Source organism: Cupressus sempervirens, chromosome 3, assembly GCF_028749045.1.
Source record: "Cupressus sempervirens isolate cs-2001-9-10 chromosome 3, ASM2874904v1, whole genome shotgun sequence".
Classification (NCBI taxonomy): Eukaryota; Viridiplantae; Streptophyta; class Pinopsida; order Cupressales; family Cupressaceae; genus Cupressus; species Cupressus sempervirens.
The window spans coordinates 590005606-590030723 of record NC_143120.1 but is presented as its reverse complement, the minus strand read 5'-3'; the positions used below and the strand labels follow the sequence as shown (position 1 = coordinate 590030723).

Genomic DNA, 25118 nt, shown 5'->3' with positions numbered 1-25118 from the left:
AATCCTCCATGGCGAAGAAGATCTACAAGAGCAGAATTGTACACACAGCAGCTTTCCCTCCTACCTTGCCTTGTCCAGAATTGGTAATAGAATGTGCATCCCAGTTTGATATTGTGACCAAGTCCATCATTTTTGATGAAGGAAAGAGAATGTTGGCTAACATCAATGGACAAGTGGTCAAAGAAGTATTCAATATTCCCCAGCATAAAGGCATCACAGTGGTAATGATGGATCAAGCAGCTAAGTTATTTCAGGATAACTAGGAGGCCTACTTCATTCATCTAAAGCAGAATTGGTCAAAGCTCATCATGTCAGATTTCAAACCGAAGTATGGTGACCTTCTTGTTCTTCTTAGCCGAATCATGGGCATGGCTCAAGGTATGCAATTCAAGAACTCGATGTACTTCTTTATTGATGAAATTGAAAATGGAAAGAGAAAATTTGATTGGGCTAGAATCATAAGTGAAAATCTAGAGTTGCAACTTAAGAGAGTGCAAAATCAAAAGCAATTCTATATGGGATCCTATTTTTTCTATCTGATTGCAAAACTATATGAAAATCCTGGACTTAAGGCCTTAGGAGTAATTGGCAATGGGTCAGGCCAACGTTTGGTGCATGAGTGCTATCCACAACTTCATTTGCACAACACCAAAGATTATAAGATGTTTTATGATGCCTTTGCCATGAAGATGGTAAGGATATTACAAGGGACGCCCACTAGAAGGCTCTCAATAGAAGCAGAAGTAAAAGTTAAGAAGTATGGGAGTTGGCTCATCCAATTTTCGCAATTTACATACATTAGAGTGGCAGGAAGTACAATTTGTCCCAAGAGACTTCCAAGGTACCCACCTGACAAGATAGTTTTGATGGAGTTGGCTAGGCAACTCGAGCATTATGACAAAATGATGAAACTTAAAGGTGAGACAAGGATTACCTTCTCATTTGGAATAGGAAATAATACTTGCTCCAATCCTGTCGCCTTTGCAGCTGCGGAGAAGGAGTTAGAGCAATATCATCTAGTATGGTATAGAGCAAGACAGGGATTTGATCCTAATGGTCTTATCAAGGCATCTCACAAAAACATATTCAAACATATTACTACTATAGAAGATTTTTGGGCCAATGTACAAGATGACTTTCATGTGAGAGAGCTAGCTTTCTCAAGATTGTCAGTGGGCATGATGAGGGAAATCAGATGGAGAGGCCTTGATATTCCCAATCAACTAGAAGATGAGGCCTTGATATTCCCGATCAATTGGAAGATGATGAGAATATACTAAGAGCAGATTATGATACAGTGGATGGAACAGAATTAGGTCTAGTGGATTGGGATGATCATCAGGATCCTTCCTTAGAGGCAGGTACAAGGACAGTTGATCTACATTCTAAGTCATGGTACAGTGAGAAGTTAAGGCAATTACAAAGTCAGAAGGTACACCTTACTTATAAGAAGATGAAACTAGAGGAAAGAGGTCCAACAGAGTCAATCGGACAAAAAGGTGAAGGCATAGCCAGCAACAAAGTGTAGTTAAGAGCAAGAAGAGAAATTTGAAGGTTGAGAAAAGTAAAGAACATTAAGAACCTCCAGCAAAGAGACGGAATACAACACCGTCAAGGGAGAGCATAGTTGAGGCTAGAAGCCAAGGGGATAATACAAGTGGACAAAGGGTTGCGGTAGAGGTGAGCTCTGATTCGAAATCAAGTAGTTACAGTAATAGTATCGAATACTCTACTCTCTCGGAGAACCAACATGGAGATGATGTGACAGTCACTAGTAAAAAAGAGGATGGGCCAATAGATATCGAAGAAATAAGCCAAGTGCCCAAGGCCATTGGTGATGCTTTACTAGTCGAACCAAATCCAGATTTGGGGAGATGCATTGCACCGCTATGGTTAAGGCAGATGCTTATGCCAAGAGGCGAGGTGGTGACTGCCCAAACAATTGAAGATATTGAAGGGTTAGTGGAAAAGGATGATAGAGAGAAATAGAGAAAATTTGCAAAAACAGTGGCAAAACTAATCAAGAGTGATGATGAGCGTCACCGAAAAGTTCAGATTGCTATACCAAAGGTTAGCAAGGCAGTAGATGAAATTATAGCCCAAGAGTATGAGATAGTAGAGCATGACTTGAGAAGAATCATGGATGACATGGAGTGTTAGGAGATCTAGGAAAGCATAGTTTCAATTAGAGAAAGATTGAGGAAGGCAAATGAGAGGATCGTAAAGTTGGAGGCCAAGAACAAATATTGAAGAGATTGTCAGTCTATCCAATAGTTGCACCAAGCAGCCTTCCCTCAAGATAGCGGGAGCAATATAGAAGACATATCAGCTCAGCTAGGCGAAGTCAAGGATTGGATCAATGATATAATTCAAGAGGGGCAAAATTTCTTGCCTTTATCTCGACATTTAGGTCATTGGTGGCTATTAGAGACAAATTCAAAACATTTGAAGGATTTCCTTCCAGTCAAGGACTTAGCCATTCCCAGGCTACAGGCATTTGTTGAGCTACCAGAGAGATATTTGGAGAGAACCAAGTTGGTGGATGAAGGAGGAATGAGTACGGTGGAGTCTTGGTTTGTTGCCTTGACCATCAAATTAAAGATACATGAAGAGATACGGAACGAGATTGCACAGCACAGCCCAAGTGTTGACACTTCCATTTCAATCATGATGAGTGATGTTGGGGCTGCACTTGATTTTGAAGATATCAAAGAGGAGAGCGTCAATGAGACAGAATTTGGATCAAGATTGGATGAGTTGGGGAAGGTTGCCATCAAGAAGAAGCATTTGGGCACCCTTGCCTCCCTCAATGCCTTTATCAGATATGCGAACGAATATGAGAAGACACTGCAAGCGATGAGCAACATGATGAATTCAACTGAGCTCAAGATGAGGCATACGCTTTGCACTCCCATGAAGGAAGTCAACGACAAGCTAGCCTAGTTCATTACCTTGGCTAAAAAGATGAAAGAAAAGGGTAGAATTATATTAGAAAATCATTTGATGTAAGCCCAAGTGGCAATTTCTCCTTCTTCTTGTGTAGGATAGGTGTTTGATTCTGATTGGCTACCATTTTGGTGCCTTCTCATTGGTTGCCACTTTTCCTTTTTTTCATTGGTCCATTGATGAGGTGGCATCTTCTCATTGGCCGATGGGGTGGCAACCCTAATTAAGGTTTCTGGGATTTGATCTAGATCGTTGATTTTGCCTCTTAATCTCTACCATTGGTTGTAATTTTGGCCCCTATATAAGGCCATTTTCCCTCATTTGTAAAGGGTTGAAGAAAATTGTTGCTTAAGATAATACCAAAATTGCTTCTCTTTATCATTGTTGTGACTTGCATGGTGATTAAGAACACTTGGTGTTATTGCGTGGTTTCTACTTCCAAAAGTTAGAGTTAAATTTCATTGAAGTTGTTAAAGTAGATTGTATTTCAAGAAAGTTGTTAAGAGTAAGAATAGATGGATAGTTGTATGGTGATATTAGTGGACTTTTGATAGGGATCTATAAACTAGGCCACTAGCATCCTAGTGGTTGGTTAGGAAGCCTTGCATGGTAATCTAGTCTTTTTTCCCTTGAATCATTGCATCTATAGATGTAGAACCGCTGATAAGCTTTCATCAGATTCGATCCCCGTCCATTTGCTAATCTTTCCATTCATAGGAGTAGGAGTAAGGCAGCAAGTAGTATAGTAGTCGGAGTTCAATTGAGAAGGAAGTTAGGAGAAGCACCATTGGCAGACATGCCCTCCATCATCATCACCATCAACATCATTTGGTGCTAATATACATTGCAAAGCTAGATTCATCACCACCATAGCAAAAGTCCAAGTTATCTTCGAATGAACAACGTAAGGCTGCCTATGTGATTAACCAACAAATCACATTAATATAACTAAGTTAGTATCCACAGGTGTAAGGAACATTGGAGTTTTTCTCATGTCTTCATGAGTATTTACTTTTCAAGAGAGGGATTGAGTGTTTGATATTCCATATCAAATATTCAATTGCTATATGTTTCGTAGTGGTACAAAACTGACATCAACATGCTTGAGAACAAAGCACTCATTTGCACTGCTTAATTCACGTCTCCATGTCCAACCGTAGGAGTCAAACCACACATCACCAATTTTTTCTCCCCATGGAGTATAGTCCTAGATTTTGCCGATACAGTGTTCGAATCCTAAACCGAACTTATCATGAAATTATGATTGATACACAAAACTTATGTTGTAACATGGTGTCTTGCTCAAACCTGACTGATCGATGATGAGGTTGTACAATTGTGTCATGAGCCAAGATTAATATGTTTCTCCTTTATCAAACATGTAATGTATTTGTTTAATTATTTAAAATTGATATCTTCAATATATTACTATAATAGCACTACTGTTGAATTATGTCAATCAAATAGTGTACAAGTTATAATAAATGGTATTAATGTTAAATTTATAATCACCGAGTCCAATGTGAACATTCATAATTATATTAATACATTAACCTTACCATTATTAATATTTTCAATAAAATAATTAAACTTGAACCTAATTGTATTACAAATATTCTTTCAATCCAAAGAACCTAATCTATTAACTACAAATATTTCCAATTAATATATTGGCACTTTTATATATATGATTACAAATATCTCTGCCATAAGTTGTAAGTACTTTCCAAATAAATATAATATAAATGTATAGACTATGCTAACGGCAAATAAGGAACATAAAAACAATGATTAAACATATATTGTAGGGCGCGACTTTACATTCATGTCCGTTCCAAATGGTATATATTAGGGTTAAGTCAGATTTGAAAGGATAGACGGAAAAAAAGCAAAAACAAAAATAAGAGTGCAAAAAGGGAAATAATCAAAGAAATCTACAAGCGCAAAAAACAATATAAAAATGCAGGAAACATTTTAAATACCCCAACGTGGAGATCCGAATATAAATCTACACCAAATATTGCTCAACCCTGCGTCACATATTAACGTTCTCGGCATCAACCAAAGTACCCCGTCGAAGTACAGTCAGACTGATAACGCTGAATGTCGTACACTGAACACTAATAACGCTGAACGTTGAATAGTCAAGTACCTCTAGCAGTGTTATGTTTCATGCATTGACAGAATAAAGTTAAGTCAAAAGCAATCGTTGTTAATGTATTGCATAAGATATTAGTATTAAAATGCGTAAAGAATTTAATTAATAAGGATTATCACGTGTGACATATACATAATTCTTAATTTGATTCCATTCGATTCATTCAAGGATTATAGATTTAAATTGATTATTTTAAAGCAATGCCCATGAGAAAAGAAATATACATTAATTTGGATTAAGATCAATATATGTTATAAGTTATTGGAAATGCATATATTATATATATATGTGATGATATATGTCTCAGAATAGACATGAACATATGATATATAACAAAAAATTGTATTAAAGGAAATACTAGTATATTATAACAAATTATATATTCTTAAAAGATTTAAATAACACCAGGAATGCGTTTCAATTGTAGTACAGAGAGTCTATCTTTTATCCGAATTACAAAATCCGAAGATAGGGAGTTGGTGGAGGGAGAGGTGGAGTAAATTCGAGCACCTGATGGGTATCCTCCAGGGAACCGCTTGTAGCTTGTTTCACGCACCGTCAATCTACCATCTCGAGATGATCGTAACTAGGAGAGAGTAGATTGTCTGGTGCTATTAAAAGAAACCTTCCAAACAAACTAAATTAATTAATTTAAATGCTCATCTTCTCAAATATTTTAATAGCAATGAGGGTCATAGGCTTGCTTAATTTGGATGATTCCCTAACTTATGCCCACATTTTAAATATCAGGTCAAAGGATTAAAAAGGGGTCATCATAGATTGGCTCCCTGAAACAATCAAAGTTGGTGGGATATTTTTGCAAAGTGTTAAAGATGCCCCACTTTCATGCGATGAGGATTTAATGTCACTGCCCACCTACAATTCTAGAAACGAAGTGCAGACGAACTGGCATGAGAAACAAAAGGCTCCTAGAGCTAGAAGAAGATGAAATAATTGAAATTGAAGATGGCACCTAAGGGTGGATATCCTGGTAGGGACAATGAAAGAGGCCACCAGATTGAGGGACGGAGTCAAGGGGCTCAATGAAAGCAAGTCAATACAACAAGATGAGAAATAGTCGCCTAAGGATGACGCTACCCATACTTTCCACTCCATGCATATTTTTGGCCATCATGCAAGATGTAAAGTGCCTTCTCTTGAGCTGTTACAAAGTAGCTCTCAACATATTACCATAATCTTGTGTTGATAAGGAAGATGAATGCCGAAGGTGAATACAAACAGTAGTGAACCATAACTAATGACTTAAAGAAGCCAACAAATCACGAATACTATAACCGCTCGAATCCTAAGCAGATCAATGTTTCTTCATTCAATCTGCCCCACAACAAACTCTTCAAAAGGTTCAAGGAACCTACAGGCAACCTACTAGCAAAAATGTGAAGTCGTAGTATTGCTTCCATTTTTATGAGCATCAACCTTCAAATTTGTTCGCAGTTTCTACACAAGTTCTTCTGCCTCGATTGTAAGCATGGCAAGTGTGTTAACAAGAATGAAAACATACTTATGCACAACAAGGAATCTATTCGAGAACTTATGAAGCAAATCATGGCTATCTCTAACTTTGGGCTCAATAAGGAACAAACCAAACATTGCCAAATGGACTTATCGATGATTTTACCTTGACACTCTTTGGCCACCCTTTGCTATTACCAAATGGGCCCTTATCAAAATAGGACTAGTGACCATGCATAATCTACCATGTTCTAGAAAAACAACAAGCTTTAGATCCAAAATAGAAATACAAGTAGAGTGTTACTAAATCATCTACAAGCACGTTTTGGAATACTAATTTCCTCTATAATAACTCAAACATCAAATGTCATACCCCAATTGAATACTTAACTCTATGATAGACGAGGTGGACAGAGTGATGTCATTGCATGAATAAGGGGGAAACAAAACAATATGTAACGAAAACTGAAGTTGCTAAGGGCAAAAGTCATTCTATCCAAAAGAAAACTTCCTAAATTGTTGATATCAACCTTGCTCTGATACCATGTTAAGATTTGCATAGAAATAAAGATAAACAGCAATTAGGAAAAACAAAATAGATACAAGAAACACAAAAATTTCCTAAGAAACCCCTCTACTTGAAGGGAAAAACCCAGCCACACAACCAAAAATATCACTTTTATTGATCATAAAATGTTCAAGTACAATGTCTTTTTCCTTGATATGTACATACATAAAGTAATTGTACAAATATATAGAGTTTGAGAGACTCTTCCATTCACAATGGAACTCTTCCATTTACAATGGAAGGTTTCATCAAATTCCCAAAACAAGTCTCTTCATATTTCCAGATGCATGCCGTATGACACATGTCACTACATTTAATATTATCACAAATATCCTCTTCAGTAGAAGGTGACCATAACGGTTATAAGGACCGTGTTTTTAACTCCGGAAATATAGATCTCTATCATAGCTACAATTTTGAGCACAACCTCCATTAGTAGTCTACCTAGTAGCTTTGGTTACAATAAATTATTCCAACGAATGTTCTTAAAAGGATGCACGGTGGATGACTAAATGTACCAATGCAATATAAGTGGAACATTAAAATGCATGTTACACTAACAAAAATATTGAGACGGTCTTCTCCACTCCAAAATCTCCCACCCCTTACTTGTAATGTGTCTTCTAGACCATTTTTGGATGCTCGCCTCATGTTATAGAGAGATGTTGGAGATACCACAAAAGTCTATCCTAATGGTAGTCAAATCATCCTACTTACAAGTAAGGTCGGATAATTGTTTACAAAGTTCTTGCCCACTCTATAAATCTTGGGCCAAGATGAGGCCTCATGTCTATATGAGTCTAGGATAGTGATCACTATTGCAATTGGTAGTTGATTCAGCTTGTCAATAACCCTTCAAAAGCAAACCATATTCAACTTGGTGTTAAGGCGAGAAGCATTGCAAACAAGTGTACCTCTTTTACAATTTTCTCTATGATTGCTCAAACTAAATGGATCCGTGGTCAATGAGGATGGTCATTTGCTTTCCCAAGATGTAGTGCTTCCTTTGTCAATGGAATTAAAAAACGGTGTCAAACTCCTTGTCAACATCAATTATATTAGAATGGAGTCAATGAATGTCTCGTGATAACTATTGGGAGGCCAGGTTGATTGAGTATAGAGCCAAGTGCATTGTATTATCAATTCCAATCTCTAAAGGTTTTGCAAATTATTAGCACTAAGAGGAATCAACACTTTGTGTTTCAAAAGCTTTCTATTCTACCCTATTTGGAGATGAACTTTTCTTTATTTCGCCTTATGTTACCATCAACTATAAATTATAATGTCACCCTTCTATTTCTTAGGCTGTGACTTATTGGCAAGAAATAGTTTTTCTCATTCCTTCACATTGAAACTTCTCTTTAGTCTTGATGCTTACCTGTAGGCTTCTCCCAATATCTTGAGCTCCAAGAACTTCATTTTTTCATGCATGAATACACATAAGATACAAAGTGCTTGAGGAGTTCATATTTCACTATAACTTGTGCAATCAAGCCACCTAATGTATAGGTATAATCCTACACCATCTGTTCTCAAGAATGGTGTAATATTGTCAGTGTTATGCTAAACATTATTATTAATATTGGTCAGGGCTCATCTTTATTCCAGATGGCTTCTACTAAGTCTACCCAAATTTTGAGTCTTTCAACCAAAGTATCCTCGTGCTGAAGTACTATCCCTTTGTTGATCCTATTCATGGTTATTTTCATGAAAATCCTCAAAGTTCTAGCCTCTTGGTCTCAAAGATACAGATGATTCATTGAAGAACAAATCAATGGGTCAGCAAGTATAAGAGGAGAACTTAGAATCACCATGCATGATTGATGGACATACACGTGCAATTTGAAAACAAACAAAGAAAAGAAGCTTAGTTACCAGTTTCATGCCCTAGAGGCTAGATCCGGATTCGGATCCAATCCACATCTAGATCCGTGCTTGGATTTATCCAGATATTTTAGTTTATTTTTTTGCTTTTATTTCGATTTTTTTTTTAACTTAGATTTTTTTTTTGTTTTTCCAATTATTTTCTTATAATCATAATGGCTTTGATCCATAGATTCATACCAGAATCACAAATTCATTCTATGAAATGATTTACTTTTAGAATTATGTATATTTCTCTCATTTTTTAGTATATATAATGCATATACACACACACACAGGAATCCTCCACGAATCATAATCGGGGGAAAAAAATCATGAATCCATGGATCCGATTCACGTGCCCAAATCAGATTCGTTTCATGAATTGGTAATTAAGAAAAGAATCTATCCATTTTATACAGATTTCAAATTAAGAGACATAAAGTAGCCATCATCCTATTGACCTTTGTATCCAATATAGGTTTTGTATTAGTCTCAAGGGCCAATACGACAAGTGTATTGTGCAAGTATTACATATTATGATAAACAATGAGACTGCTTTATACTTTCTCAGAATGTAAGCTTAAAAAAATTTATATAGACAGTTATAAATAGTTATAACAGTTAGCATCAACCATTTTGACAGAATCGCATCTTTAGTAATTATCAAAGATAATAAAAACTCTTTCACTCATAGCAAATGGGTGACAGTCTCTCAGTTACTGTCAAATTATATTTGTACACAAGCTTACACGAATATTTTGCATAGAATGCATGCTTTGAATGTGATGTAATTGTGTAAGTTAAACATGAAGGTAAAATATATACATCCCATGAAAAGCCAAATGTATGTAAAAGGTGTCATCCAGAAATATAATTGTACACAGAAAAAATGCATGAAATTTCAAATGAAAAAGCACATGAAAAATCTGTTATTCAATTGGACAACCTGAGAGTGTTCAGAAGATTTCATCATAATCACCTTCATCCCAATCTAATCCCAGCCAAGCCAAGTCACGTAACACTACTTCCTCTGACTCTTTAGTAGACCTTTCTAAGTCAGTATCTTCAATCCGCAGAATGAATTTACCTCCTTTGGACCTGGTGAAGGAGAATACGAAATCTGGATTAGGCTTGCAGACATGCTACTATTGCAATGAAAAAAACCAATAAACTAAAGAGATAAGATTTCAATGCTATACCTTGAAATGAACTCCACCATATATAGCAATGCAAGCTAGTCTATGTTTCAATCAGACTAATTAATTGCAAGAGTAGAGGTCATTAAAATACATAACTGACATACATTCTGTTAATTCAGCAGCCAGGGCATAGAACAAAGAGAAGAAAATGTATATATGACAAATAATGGGATATCAGACGTTTTTCATCCAATGTTGGGTTTTCTCCAAGACAACTTGGTGTTTTTTTAAGTTCTAGTTGGAAAACAAGGTTTGTAGTTTGTAATAAAGCCACCTTAGTCACTTAGAGACGTTAGCGGTTAAAATGTTTAATAAGTGTCATATTAGGTATTGAGTGGTTTGAGGAGATATGTTTTGGAAAGGCTTTATACAAGTCTTACTGTGCTGTAAGGGTAATCATCCCAAATAGGTTAATATTATTATTATCATTCTGTGTTATTGGCTATGTTATGGTTTAGTATCTTTCAACATTTTGCTCTTCCATTTTCCAACACAGTCCAGATCACGTAACAAGTTTATTCCTGTGAGCACGGAAACCACGTAGGCAAGTTGGAATGCATGTTGAAATTCCCCAAGGCAGTGAGATGCAAACTGAGGATACACTAAGAGTGTGATGTTCCCTTTTTGAAATAGGATTTAATAATAAATTATAATTATAAAATTATAATTAATAAATAATTATAAAATACAATATAATATAAATTAACTAAACGTATTGAAAGGTCAAGATCTAAGGAAGAATGTGACTCGGCTCAAAATAAAATGTAAAAGGAAGGAGAGTTCATTTGAAAGGGATAGGGAGCAAGGAAGAAGAGGACAGCATAGGAGTTAAATAAAGGAGGGTTAATGGAAGAAGAAATGAATGTGAAGAAAATAAGGAAGTGACGCTTTCAAATGGCAGCATGATGAAGGGTTGTAGCTCTTTCAAAGGGTTGTGACTCTTCAAAAGCGTTGTCAATGTGAAGGGTTGTGACTCTTTGAAAGGGTTGTAATTATAAAAAGTTGTGACCTTTCAAAAAGATTGTAATTATGAAGGTTTGTGACTCTTCAAAAAGGGACAATTATGAAGGTTTGTGACTCTTGCCAATAGGTAGGGACATGATGTAGAGGTTTGACCTCTCCATCATATGGGAAGATATAAAAGGGATAAGGATTCATTTGAGATGGGCATCCAAAAAGGATCAAGGAGTTTAGTGTTTGTTCTGTAATTAAAAAAGGAGGAATCAGAAGTACAGATATGATTTTAATAAGAAGTGGGGATCTGATTGTGAAAGGTTGTGTCCTTTTCAAATAGCAGAAATGATAAAAAGTTGCACTCTTTCAAGGGTGTCAATGGTAAAAGGTTTTGTTTCTTGTGAAAGAGGCATTTATGATTAAAAGATGTGACCTCTCCCTCACATTGAGATAGATATATATATATATATATATAGATCACCTGCGTTCATCATAGGAAATAAATTATAGTATAATGCTGGCAAGCATCATGTGACAAAAAAGTATGTTCTAATGTATATATTAACCAATTATTATCTACAGAATATTATATCTGCAAGATATTAAGGGGGGCGACATATGGTCATACATACATACATACATACATACATACATACATACATACATACATACATACATACATACATACATACATACATATATATATATATATATATATATATATATATATATATATATCAGTAAATAATAGTGGGAATCAGAATTGTGTGTGTGTGAGTTATTTCATAATACAGGAGATATTAGTATACTCTTAGCCCATTCCTTGATCACTCACTAATACACTTGAGAGGATAGGCTGTTTTTGTCAAGGTAAGGCAGAGTAAAACATCGCAAGGTAAGGGAATCCCAAGATGGCGAGAAGTCCTAAGATGGGTATGAATATGTGTTCCCAAAACCTTGAAGGGGCCTACTTGTAGATTGTTGTCCAAGCACCCTAAGGACAAGTAAATCCGCATTCTTCTTTAGGTTATATTTAAGAGAAATGTGGGAAATTAGGGGTTACGATGCAATATGAACCAGTAATAGATTCTTAAATTAATCTAATTTAAATGCGTACTGATCTATGTTAATCATTGGGAATTGGCAGCTTCCTTGTAGAAAATGTTACAAATTGCCATTTCCAAGCATAATCAAAACCCTAGTTGGAAACTTTAGGGTAAATCATGCAAAGTCCTAGTTATAGACACTTCAGAGAGTTGAAAGTTACAAAGAAGGCTGCTATGTATTGAGCAAATATGTTAGTACCATCCAAGAATATGTGATGTTTATTACCAATGCAATGCATGGATGCATCCCCCCCTAAACACCCGCATTCCTGAGATGGGCAAGTCCCTAGGACAACAAGACAAGGACAAGGTGGCTCCCACCACCACCCTTTTACCACCTTTGCACCACGAGGATGCCAAGACGAATTAAGATCCCTAGAACAACATGGGGATGCCCAAGCATCCCTCAACCATCTCAGGAATGTCCATGCACCATAAAGTGTTTTTTTTTTAAAATGCATATTTCAAATTTTGTCAAATATATCACCTTTGGGAGAAAAAAACTACAAAATTGAAGAATCCAAAGGCCACAAAAGAGGGAAAACGTGGTTGGGAAAAGGGCCGCTACCCCTTGACCCCATCATATACTGCAACAAGGAACGTGCCCAGGGCACTACCTCAAGATCTTGCAAGGGGAATCGCCCCTTGACCCCATTGGGGGTCGCTGCCCCCAAATCCCCACTTTCAAATTTAAAAAAGAAGAAATTGATGGGGAAAGTGTGTCAAACCAAGTCAATGTTTTTATACCCAGTTTATTGAGTTCCAATGATGAAGAGTTTCCCTTGAGGGAGGGTTAGAGGCCTCCTTCACTACATCTTTACTTTTTGTACTTGTTTTGATATCATGCTACTCATTCTAATCATCTTTATGATATTTTTTATATGATGAAATCTTTAACTTTCTGCTTTGACAATTTTATTTAGTATTCTAATTTCGAATTAGAGATTTGATATTCAATGTTCATTTTGCAATGTTCAAGTATTTAGTATTTGGTATTTGCAATTTTGTTGTTATACTTCTTATACTATTGTACATTTTTTCATAACATTTCAATTACTATATAGTACAAAGTTCAAACAATACCCCCTCCTCCTCTCCTGTAATGTCCCCCTCTAAATTTGAAAATGAAGAATTTTTTAAATAACTTCTTTTCAACCTCTTTTCTTTGCATTTAAAAAATTGATTTTTGCAATACATATATGCATTTTGTTTCCCAAAGTTAAATTAAGTCACACATATATGTGTAAAGAGAAGTAAAAAGAACAAGAGGGACCCATAGCCAAGTTGGTTACTTCACTGAGGAAGCCAAGAGGTCTGAACACTACAAAGTTTTGGAATATTTGAATTGGCAAGGCTCAGCCTAGCTGTAGGGAGAATATTTCGGCAAGGAGAAAAAAATTGCTCTCTAAGACTAGTGTGACCTCTGTAATGTCAGAGCTTTCTAGGAAGGTTCTTCTTCGGCACTGAAAGAATTGCCCAGGAATAGTTGTCTCAAAGGGGCTGAGAAATCCTTTAGTTATGTTGCAGAAGAGCAGATGCGCACAGGAGTCCACGCAGTTTGCAAATTGTAGAAAGTGATACCATTCGACCCCCAGCAAGCAAAACCCTCAGAGCTTTGCATGCACAAGTATTACTTGAGTTGGTCTAATGTGTGGGAGGAAAACAGAGGTGTTTCGAATAAGGCAGAGGTGAAACTAACGTGCACAGGAATTGAAAATGGGACTCACAGTATACAGGATTCTACAGGAAGCCACAAAAGTTACATTAGACCAGTTATACAAATGCTCTGAGTTTGTGGGTATCTAACATGCATTGTGAATGAAACTCTGTGTTAATTGCCAAGCAGCCTGAACATTTTAGGGAACGGCATTGAGAGAGAATATAGCATCCAGTAAAGCCAACAAGTGGAAATGATTCAGGGTTGGTGTTAGCTATCTTAACCATAGTTCCAAAAATCGCCATGAAATCGCCGAAATCGCGATAAGATTCATGGCTCCCGATTTTTTTGGAATCGGAAATCGCTGGTGGCGATTTTTTCGCATGAATCGCCTGAATCGCCAAAATCGGCGATTCATGGAAAAAATCGCCAGAATCGCCATCGAGTATCGCCAGAAATCGGCCGCGGCAGCAAGGATAGAAAGTTCAATTTTTAAAAAAAAACACATGTTTTATTTGCTTTCTAAGTTGACTTTCCTCTTTGTTATAACCCTAAAGAGCCTTCTATTTGCTTAGTATGAGTAGAAGAGAGGAAGAGTGAGAGAGAAGAAGAGAAAAGAGAATCCATAGGTTTCCAACCGGCAAGAAGGAAGAGCACCAAAGAGATCAGAAGTCCATTTGGGGAGGCCATAAATTGCATTGGGAGCATTAAGGAGTCAATATCAACACTCCTCAACTCATTTGCAAGAGGTAAGTGTTGGTTTTTTTTTTGCATGTTAGTGTAGTATGCATTTTTTGTTAAATTTTTTTAGTGTTCATTTGCAAATCTTGAATGTTTTTTATTTTTAGTTTTACTAAATTGCAAACTAGGGTTTGTTGTTTTGTAGTTTTTGTTTATTAGTTGCAAACTCTGATTTTTTACATGAATTTTTTTATTGCAGCAGCCCTTTGCTTTCATTTTCCAATTTCCACAATGGGTAAAAAAGATGAATGCTGGAAATATAATGAAGAGTTTCCTGGGAGAACCAAATATCAAACAAAATGTATATTTTGCAAAGAAAAAATAAATTCGGGAGGTATCTATAGATTGAAATACCACATTGCTGGCATACCTGGCCATGATGTCACAGTTTGCACTCAACAAACCGCTGAGGCAAAACGCTCTTGTTTAGTGGCATTAGAAAAAATTGAACAAGACAAGTTGACTAAGAAAATGCAACTTGAAGGGTTAAGAGGTATTGGCTCCCGTGCTCCCACATCCGCAACCGCATCTACATCTGCATCAGCTTCCGCATCCGTAGGTTGTGTTGGGGAGGGTTCTTCTAGGCCTCCTTTTCATCCTAGTGCTAGTGCTCATGTGAGTGTTAGTGGTAGTCGGTCTCATACTGAGACAGAGTCCAACACCAACCTATTGCGGCCTAGAGTGCGAAAAAGCAGAATGGATAGTTACTTTGTGCCCCGCACTACTCCTGGCTCCCAACCCACGCTTGAGGGCATGGGTTTGAACAAGGAGATTCATGATGCTCCCAGAAAAGAGATTTGCAAATTCTGGTACTTTTGCAACATTCCATTTATTGCAGCCAGGTAATTGATTCTTTTTTCTTTGTTATCTTCAAAGTTAAAGTTAAAAGTAAAAGTAAAACTTTAATTATATCTACTTGTTTTATGATTTTAGTTTTTGACATCTAAATTTCTAATCAATATCATTATCTATTTGTGACAGGACTCCTTATTGGCAGAACATGATAGATGCAGTTGCCATTTGTGGTCCGGGGTTTAAAGCCCCAACTGAGGCTGAGTTGAGTGGATACCTCCTGGAGGAAATGGTTGAGGATATGAGGCATGAGCTTGAGGACAACCGAAAGGAGTGGATCGAAAAGGGTTGCACCATCATGACTGATGGTTGGACAGATAGGAGGGGAAGAACACTCCTCAATTTTCTTGTATCCTGTGGAGGTGATTGATCATTCTACTTTCCTACATACATAATTTTGAATCGTGATTGACTATTTCAAATTTTGATTTGTTGATTGCTAATAGTAATTATAATTCGTTGTTTTGTTACTTGTAGGATATACCATGTTCCTCAAATCCATTGATGCTTCTGCTCATGTAAAAAACGCCACATACTTATGTGAGGTTATTGAGGAAGTTATAGCAGAGGTGGGGGAACAACATGTGGTGCAAGTGGTAACGGATAATGCAGCAAGTTATGTTGCTGCAGGTAAACTTTTAACTTTTTAAGTTTTGAAAATAAATTTATTTGAATTTTGAACTTTTTCTAATTCTAACTTAGAATTTCTAAGTTTCCTAAGTTCTAAGTTCTAACATGTTTGAAATTTGAATTTCTAATTATCTTAAAATTGTTGTAGGCAAACTTTTGATGGAGAGGCACCCCACCATATTTTGGTCCCCTTGTGCAGCACACTGCCTTGACCTCATGTTGGAGGAAATTGGCAAACTTGAGTGGGTCAAGTCATGTGTGGAAAGGGGAAAAAACATATGTAAGTTTATTTATAATCATTCATTTGTCCTTAGCACAATGAGGAAGTACACAGGAGACAAAGAGTTAGCTCGTCCAGGGATCACGAGGTTTGCCTCGAATTTCATCACCTTGCAGTCCTTGTTGACATCAAGGGATGATTTGAGGAGCATGTTTGTTGGGCGGGAGTGGATTTCATCTTCCTATGCTACGACCACTGCAGGGATAGATGTGGTGGATTGCATATTTGATGATGATGGTTTTTGGAAACCTGCTAGAGAAATACTTAAGGTAATTTTATTGCAATTTAACATTTAATATTTTACAGTTTACTATGCTAATTGTTTAATGATTTAGTTTTACCTTATATTATTGAATTATTCTATGTTTAAGTTTTGACTCAAATTTTTGTTTTACTTTATATGTAGGCCACTGAGCCTCTTGTATCTCTCCTACGAACTGCTGATGGGGAGAAGCCCTCTATGGGCTACATATATGAGGGCATGGATAGGGCCAAGGAGGCCATTAAAGCTCAGTATGCAGGAGTGCAGGAGAAGTATGCCCCTATTTGGGACATCATTGATAGGAGATGGCAGAATCAGCTCCACAAACCCATCCATGCAGCAGCTTACTTTTTGAATTCGGCATTTCATTTCCGTCCTGACTTCAAGGCGGATGAGGAGGTTCTCACCGGATTATATACAGTGATCCAGAGGTTGAGTACTGATGAGGATAGCAGTGCTGCAATTATTGAGCTTGATAAGTTCAATAATAAAGAAGGGCCACTTTTCTCTAGCAGGGTAGCCATAGATGCTCGGGAAACAATACAGCCAGGTAAAAATTAAATAATATATTCAATGTTCATGAATCTAGATTCTAAACTTAAAGTTGATTATGTAATTTTAGAGTTAACTTGTAATTTGTAATTTGTAAATGAGACTAATTATTTTTATTTTCCCTTATTTCAGATAGATGGTGGCAAATGTTTGGGGCCACAACCCCAAAACTTCAAAAAATTGCCATTCGTATTCTGAGTCAGCCAAGCAGCGCTTCTAGATGTGAGCGCAGTTGGTCCATGTTCGAGCACATCCACTCGAAGAGGAGAAACAGGTTGACAGTGCAGAGGTTGAATGATCTTGTCTTCGTTCATTACAACCTCCGTCTTAGGATCAGACAGATTTTGGGCACTGACTCCTCTCCGATCATTCTGGAGGAGATTGATCCAGAATCAGAGTGGCTCACAGAGGTTGTAGATCCAGTCTTCACTGAGGAAGACCGTGCGTGGATTGACCAGGTCGATATAGAGGCTGAGGCAGCTAGAGCACGTTCTTCAGGCATTGGTAGACGCACACGTGCACGCACAGACACAGGCCCTAGCGACATTCGTGAGCCCATCTTATATGCGGGAGATATGGCTCGACAGTCCTCTAGGACCTACATTAGACGCCTTGCTACTAGGCAGACTGGATACTCAGAGGCTGAGGCTGAGGCTGTAGCCGAGCTTGAGGATGATGTTGAGGATGATGATGACTATGAGCCTGAGGCTTGAGCTGGAGCCTTGTTTTTATATTTTGTTTACAGATATTGATACTGAATCATTGATAGACATATGTTTCAAAGTTTCAAACTTTCATGGATCTTCATCTTAGATTCTTACATAAATTTATGATTTGATGTCTTATGGATCATCTTACATACATTCTATGATTTAAATCATTATGATCATTTGATTTCTATTTACTTCAGCTAGCCTACAATTTACATTTTAGAATCTTAGATAACATAGTTACGTATGTGATGGATTTTATGTTTCATGTTTATGTATGTTAAGTTTTAACTTCTATTTGATGATGTTATAGTGTGCTTAAGTTATATTCAATAAAGGGTGCATGAAATAAGTTTTAAATTGTTAAAATCTTTAAATTTAACGGGTTTTTTCAAATTTGCCGATTCATCGCCGATTCATTGCCGATTCATTGCCGATTCACGATTCGATTCGACCTTGCCGATTCCGATTCACGTTTCTTTGATCTTAACTCACCTGTGAAGAGGGCTTACATTAGACCAGTTATACAAATGCTCTGAGTTTGTGGGTATCTAACATGCATTGTGAATGAAACTCTGTGTTAATTGCCAAGCAGCCTGAACATTTTAGGGAACGGCATTGAGAGAGAACATAGCATCCAGTAAAGCCAACAAGTGGAAATGATTCAGGGTTGGTGTTAGCTATCTTAACTCACCTGAGAGAGAACATAGCATCCAGTAAAGCCAACAAGTGGAAATGATTCAGGGTTGGTGTTAGCTATCTTAACTCACCTGTGAAGAGGGCCGAGCCATGATGAACAAATGCTAAGACTGATGGATTACTCCCATCAATGGTTGTGAACACAGTCAGGAGTGAGTGAGTAGCTGAATGAATCTGAAAGGCTATTAAGTCAAAACCGATAGTGACCTAGTAGAACAGTGGTCATATCTCACGTAAGGAGAGAAGCAGCAGTTGTAGCTCAACAAACCTAGCAAGAGTGTAACAACATAGACACCTACAATTTGCGAGGTCAAGATTTCCATGTACATATTGAACTTTTGTGCACTTCTGTAACATTTTATCTACTACTGTTATTGCTTTAACACACTATATTGAATTAGTAAGTTTTATGGCTGCTACTGTTAATTTGGAGAAGTCCCTCTGTGGAAATAACAAAACAATTTTAAGTTTGGGACCATAACTCTATAAGTTTTAATTTCTGCCCGAATTAACTGTGGCATGTCAAGGGAACCTGTTATATCCTACCCCCAACATTCCCCCACCCTCCCCAAATTGAGGCACTTTTTCCCCCCATCTTGCCATCCCCATGTGCCCCAAAGCCAGTGTAACAATGGTAAATATTGTTCTTGCATGTAATGAAGCAATCCATCTGTGATGATAAACTCACGTAAAGGTTACAAATATTTCCTCATATTGCTTGCAATGTAATTCCATAATTTTTAGGTAGGGCATTGCGATATAGGTGAGAAAAACTCTACATTTTAGGCTAAGTTTTCACTCTAAGATAGGATATACTTTGAAGAAACACCACCATACCTATGCCCCACCATGGAGCAAGAGAGGGCTTGGCAATACTTGTTGATGGTGTAACCTCTAGAATTCTGAATAGGTGCACACAATGTACATTTACTTGTTTTGTGGATAGTTTAACCTTTAAAATAGTTTACTATATATACATTGGTTTTCTTTTATTATACAACAAAGAAGAAAGTTAGTTCCCCAATCACTAAAAAACGATATTGACATTTTCTGGGGAAAGCAGATTCTCATAGGAGGTTTGCTATTTCAATGTGCATGCATGGGGAAGGATTTTAACATGCTCAAAAGAAGGTGGACTCTCAAAGGAGAATCATTCTCTCATTGTGCATAGAAGTCAGGATATGTTTTCCCATGTGATACAATAGACTTTGTAGAGTTTAACAATCAAGAAAACTGTTGATGCAGCTAGTTGGGTGTGTGTTAGGTGGGTGAGTAATTTGGTTAGATGCTTCATCAGATTCCTAGTTGGCCTATTGTATTTAGTTCCAGGAATCATTCCATCCTTTATCCAGATTAACTTCATAAAGGGGAAAATGTTGGAGATCGATCAGCTACTCAGCATGCTTTTATTATCTGACTTTGTTTGTGAGGATGTTAGAACAAGGTTTACATTTCTAGTAAAGTCACATTATGAGTTAGTGATGTTACCAAGTGAATTCTGAGCTAGTGATATTAGTCATCGAGTGTTGATAGTTATACTTGATAAAGACTTGAACCTTATTGTGATGTACACATGATTGCTAATGTTCTGGCAGCTTCACAAGATATCATTCATACCTGCAGAAGTTTTGTGGTTCACTATGACTATGATGCAGTTCATATTTTGTAGCGTCAGATGTGTAATGGTTCCCTTCTTACCATCTTTGTCCTCTATGTTTTGGCATCGAACTTTGAGTTCAATAAAGATAACCGTGCTGGCTGGCCATAAAGAGGCGGTGGACATCTTCCTCCTTCATTGTTTTTCCATACTAAAGAGAAATAGGCTGCACGAATGTTGGTATGCTTCTGATTTTTAACTGCCGACAGGAGTTAGCGGTGCATCTTGTGGTGACTCTTTGGCTACCTGTCATTTTGATCTCTCTAGGCAGTGTTGTGTTTAATGTATATGGTGATCATTCAACAAGAGTGTGCTACATTATTGTCAGTGATATAGAGAACAGTTATCATGCCTTTGGTACCACGTTGTGTCTGTTCAGACCATATTATCTTTGCTTATTATTGTATTAGTCTTAGACTGTAATTGGTGTTACATATAGTGATCTGAGAGAGACATTGTAATTTGTGAGATACTTTTTATGTTGTTCTTTTTGTAGATGTGATGCAGGCTATACTCAAAATGTTGTAGGTTCTATTGTAGATTGTTAAGTGTTAACAATCCTGATTAAATTGTCATTGATTAAGCTTGTGAAGCATTGTATCCAGTTTGAGCATTCATTAAAGAGATCTAATTTTGAGTGTGGCTGAGTTTTTCCCTTGCCCAGGGTAAATAACTGTGTAAATCTGTTATTTGTGTTCCTAAATACCTGATATTTGTGTCATTGCTATTTTGGGTCACATAATTTAACACAGTATCAGAGCCAGGTTTAGTAAAGATCCAGAATCAGAATAGGAAAAGTGGGTTATTCTTCTTCAGAAAAAGAAAAATCAAGTTGAGTGCATTCAGCTAAGGGAAGATATTACAGCTTGGTGTTTATTGAAAGTTTTGTGTATCGGCACTTATAATTTAAGTTGCAATCTTAAGAAGTGCCTTATGTTTATGCTTGCTACCTATAAGATTCATAAGGATCAAGGTCATTCTATTCATAAGTGATCTGAGCACTCATTGCTGCATTTCAGGTGGTTGGGAGAATTATTTTTTGAGAGTCACATGTAAGGAAGCTCTAGTAGAGGTTGGAGAGGCAGATTTCATGTGTTGAAATTTGCAAAACAGTACAAACTGATTTTTGCATCCAATCTACTGACTTTGCTGCTAACAAAGGAATGATTGGTGCATTTGAGAGATAAGTATGGGCACTCTTAAAATATTTTATGATTATACCTTTGAATATTGATCATGATTTTAATATTCATGTTATTGTTGAACAAGGAAGCTGCCATAGAGATTTTTATCTCTGATTTTATAGAAATATGACTGTTATGACCATTATGGTTGTTGTCCTACATTTTGTCACCACAAAATGCAAGTAACAATACGAAACTTTTTCAACTTAGTTTTGTTTTTCTCTGAGTTGATTAATTATTTAATTGGTCGACATTGATCAACCAATTGACCCCAATTGATATAATGATTTGTTTTACTGAAGGCTTTCATCAAGTCCTTTAAGTTTTTCTATTTGTTGAGCTTATGCTTGATTTTTTGAGCCTTCAACGTCATTTTTTGCGTTTTTAAGTGTGTTTGTTTGCTTTTGGTCTTTTGCTTTTGCTCAAATCATTGCTTTCGATTTTTTCTTTGATTCGGTCTATCTTAGGGCTTAATCAGACTTGGCAATCAAAAGATATGACCATTTTAGTGCCGAAAAGGTGGACTCTCCAGATGCAATTGCATGATTTAAAAAATTATGTTATATTTTGATGTTAACATTCACTTTTTAAAAAATATAACATAAATTTACTTTATGTTACGTTTTTTGGTTGCTTTATCACTTAAGTGACTATAGTGCACTTTATGTTATATTTCATGTTTAGTTGCTTTTTAAATTTTTCACTTAAGTGACTTTATTAACTATATAGTTTGATTTATTTTTGAGTTACTTTATGTTTAATTTAAAACATCTAAGTTAAATATTACTTTTTGAAATGATATTTGCACATAGTAATTAAGCTATATAGTGTAAATGTTATTTTTGACCCAATTAAGTGATATTTCCTCAAAAATCAAATAGACATGCACTTAATTGATCATTTAAATTGTGCATATACATGTTTTTCAACCTATTTAGATGTAAATGCGTCTAGAGACCACGATTATGTACTAGAAAGGCATTTTGAATTACTTAAACATGTAAATGCATGTATTTTAAAACATGCAATGGGTCTCCTATAATGTGACTTGCATCTAAAGGTCTCTTTAAAACATGCAATGACCCTTGGAGAGTGTGATTTTGCACTTAATGTTTTTTTCTGACCAATTTTTAAAACATGTAATGCCCTTTCTAGAATGCGATTTGCATCTAGACATCAAATGCATGCTTTTTAAAACATGCAAATGCACTCCAAGAGTGCGATTTGCATAAGAGACTAAGTTTCATCCCATTTAAAACATGCAAACTCCCTTATAGAGTGTGATTTTCCTTTGAAACACATTCAAATGCATTTTAAGATCCTGATTTTGGCTTCCAAGTGCAAAACGTTCATGTTCTTTCTCTCCAAGAACACGTTTTTGCTAAAAATCTTCAGATTTGCCCTTTCCATGGCATGAAATCTCTCCAGCTAGGGTTGTTTTTACCTCTTAATGCATTCAATGCATTTAGCATTGAAATCCTTGCAAAAAATGCTCCATTTCAAAGCATTTTGAAGCCACGTTTTGGTGAAAAACGCCCAGATTTGGGGCATTTTTTATCACATTTTTACTCAAGCAGAAATCGTTTTGGCATTTCAATCCATGTCATTGCTGTTGGTTAACATGTTTTTGCCTCTTAACGCCAAAATTGACTCATGTAATGGCATGTTGAGATCACATTTTTTGCAAAAAATTGTCTAAGAGTTTGGTGTTTTGCAAAAATGGCTTGTGTATTGGAGGTTAAAGATCACGTTTTTGGCATATACATACAAAAATGCCTCATTGATTGCTTATTAATATCCATCATATGCAAGTGTGGAGGAGGTCAAAATAGTTGGTTGAAGATTCGAATTCGGAGGAGACTCATTCTTTAAACCTATTAATCTTCCACATTTGGCTCTTTGATCTCCAAGTAAGTAGACATTTTCAACTTTCCTTGTCAATTCATACTTATCTTGCTATTTCATTGCATCTTTTTCTTCATCCTTGTACATTTGTCTCAAGATGTACCATGAAAAGTGCAATTTTCCTTTAAATAAGATGAGAACTTCCATTTTTGAGTGTTTAGAATTTCCCCAAATTCTAAATTCGGATTTGTATAGGAGAGAAACTTTGGTTTTGGCATGTTTGAGTCAAAGACCAAAGGTACGTTTTCATTTTGTGTTTAGCTTCGTTCGTTGTTTGCTTGCTGTTTTGTTTTCGAAGAAGTTGCAAGTTTTTCCCCAAGAATACAAGATCATTTCACTTCATTCCACTTTTCACCTTTTCATGCAAGTGCATCTTTTCATTCCAAATCCACCATTACATGTCATAGCATATTGCATCTCATTCTCCATATGCATTTACATGTAATCTCATCCCTCATCTACACTTGCATGTATTTCCATCCTCCAAACCAAATTGCATGTTCACATAAAAACAATGATTACATGTCCAGAGAACCCAATTTTGGCTAAAGGTCACTCTTTAAAAGTCAAAATTCTTATTCACATGCATTTCCATATGCCCAGCTTTCATTCCTCAAAGCATTTATATAGGACTCATCCTTCACCCACATGTATTCCATCTCTCTGAATCTCATTTCAGCCATTGGCATATGCTTACTATTTCCATTTAAAGTCATTGCATAATACCTTTGAACCCGTACTCCAAGCATATTGTCCTTCATAGATCCATTGTTGCAGATCAAGAATCAACGTCTTTATGGAATCAATATCCTCTAATGATGTGTTCACAGTTTGAAATTTTCATGTTGCAACACAAGATATGCCCTCATCTATGAAATCCAAAGGAAAGATGAAGTACCAACACAACAAAGCGTTAGCTCATGCAACTGCATCTCACGTGTCATCGCCTCTAGATAATGTTTCTGACACAGAGATCGGACACATTTACATGGCTGATTTCATACAAACGGTCGAAGCTCCTTCAAATCATGAAATGGGACCCATCAAGAAAAGCAATATTTGGTGTCTACTTTCCCTATGGCTGCCTTGGAACCAGAATCCATCTTAGGATGTGCACAGCATTTCAGTCCAAAGACCAAGACAATCAAAAATGCAAATGGAAAGGTCATCTTTAGCCTTGACCCAGAGGTTATTGAACAGATCTTTAAAGTTCCTCAAAATGCAAAGTGTGTGGATTTGTTAAAGGAGACATCTTTGGAGTTATGGAATGAGAAGAAGGTAGATTATCAAAAGTATATAAATGCATATTGGTTGAAAATCAAAAGAAACAAGGGTGGCCCTCTGCATGCAACACCCGGCTACATCTATTGGTGCGTGCAGAGTGCCCCTACTATTCTAAGACAGATTGATGTTAGGGTCACCGCTACTATTCCATGGGCCTACTATTCTATGGGCTCTGGGCTTTTCAAGATGGCCCAAAACCATTCATAGATCTAACTTCAATCTAGAATGTAAGGACTTGATTACACTCCTGAGCAGGATATGCGGTCTTAAAGATTCTAGTGACTTCGAGCCATGGATGTACAAATTCATTTTCTAGATCTTTGATAATGAAGAACCTATCTTCTGGGGAGAGCTTATTAGTACCGCACTTTGTGGGCAATTGCTTAATGTGGGAACCTCAGCACCATTTTACATGAACTCCTACTTGGTCTACAT

At 36.6% G+C, this 25118-nt stretch overlaps 3 protein-coding genes across 4 annotated transcripts in view; 2 read left to right on the top strand and 1 right to left on the bottom strand.

Annotated features, from left to right (window-relative positions):
• ERS (glutamate tRNA synthetase) overlaps positions 1-25118 on the bottom strand; it is a 116106-nt gene that overhangs the window by 67871 nt on the left and 23117 nt on the right. The window contains exon 2 of the mRNA XM_089821056.1: positions 9991-10109. Within this exon, the coding sequence (XP_089677182.1) occupies positions 9991-10109 (119 nt within the window). The remainder of the gene's footprint in view (positions 1-9990; positions 10110-25118) is intronic.
• LOC149568048 (uncharacterized) lies at positions 14362-15514 on the top strand. 2 transcript variants are annotated; one of them, XM_089821055.1, is made up of 2 exons: positions 14362-14676; positions 14871-15514. In XM_089821055.1, the coding sequence occupies exon 2, from the start codon at positions 14900-14902 to the stop codon at positions 15512-15514; it is 615 nt and encodes a 204-aa protein (XP_089677181.1). In that variant the 5' UTR covers positions 14362-14676; positions 14871-14899. The 2 variants fall into 2 exon arrangements, with proteins under 2 accessions (XP_089677181.1, XP_089677180.1); XM_089821054.1 differs by having other exon boundaries at positions 14363-14676; positions 14868-15514.
• Positions 15510-18148, top strand: LOC149568047 (uncharacterized). The gene is made up of 5 exons (XM_089821053.1): positions 15510-15882; positions 15998-16150; positions 16299-16699; positions 16837-17242; positions 17377-18148. The coding sequence occupies exons 1-5, from the start codon at positions 15669-15671 to the stop codon at positions 17955-17957; spliced, it is 1755 nt and encodes a 584-aa protein (XP_089677179.1). The 5' UTR covers positions 15510-15668; the 3' UTR covers positions 17958-18148.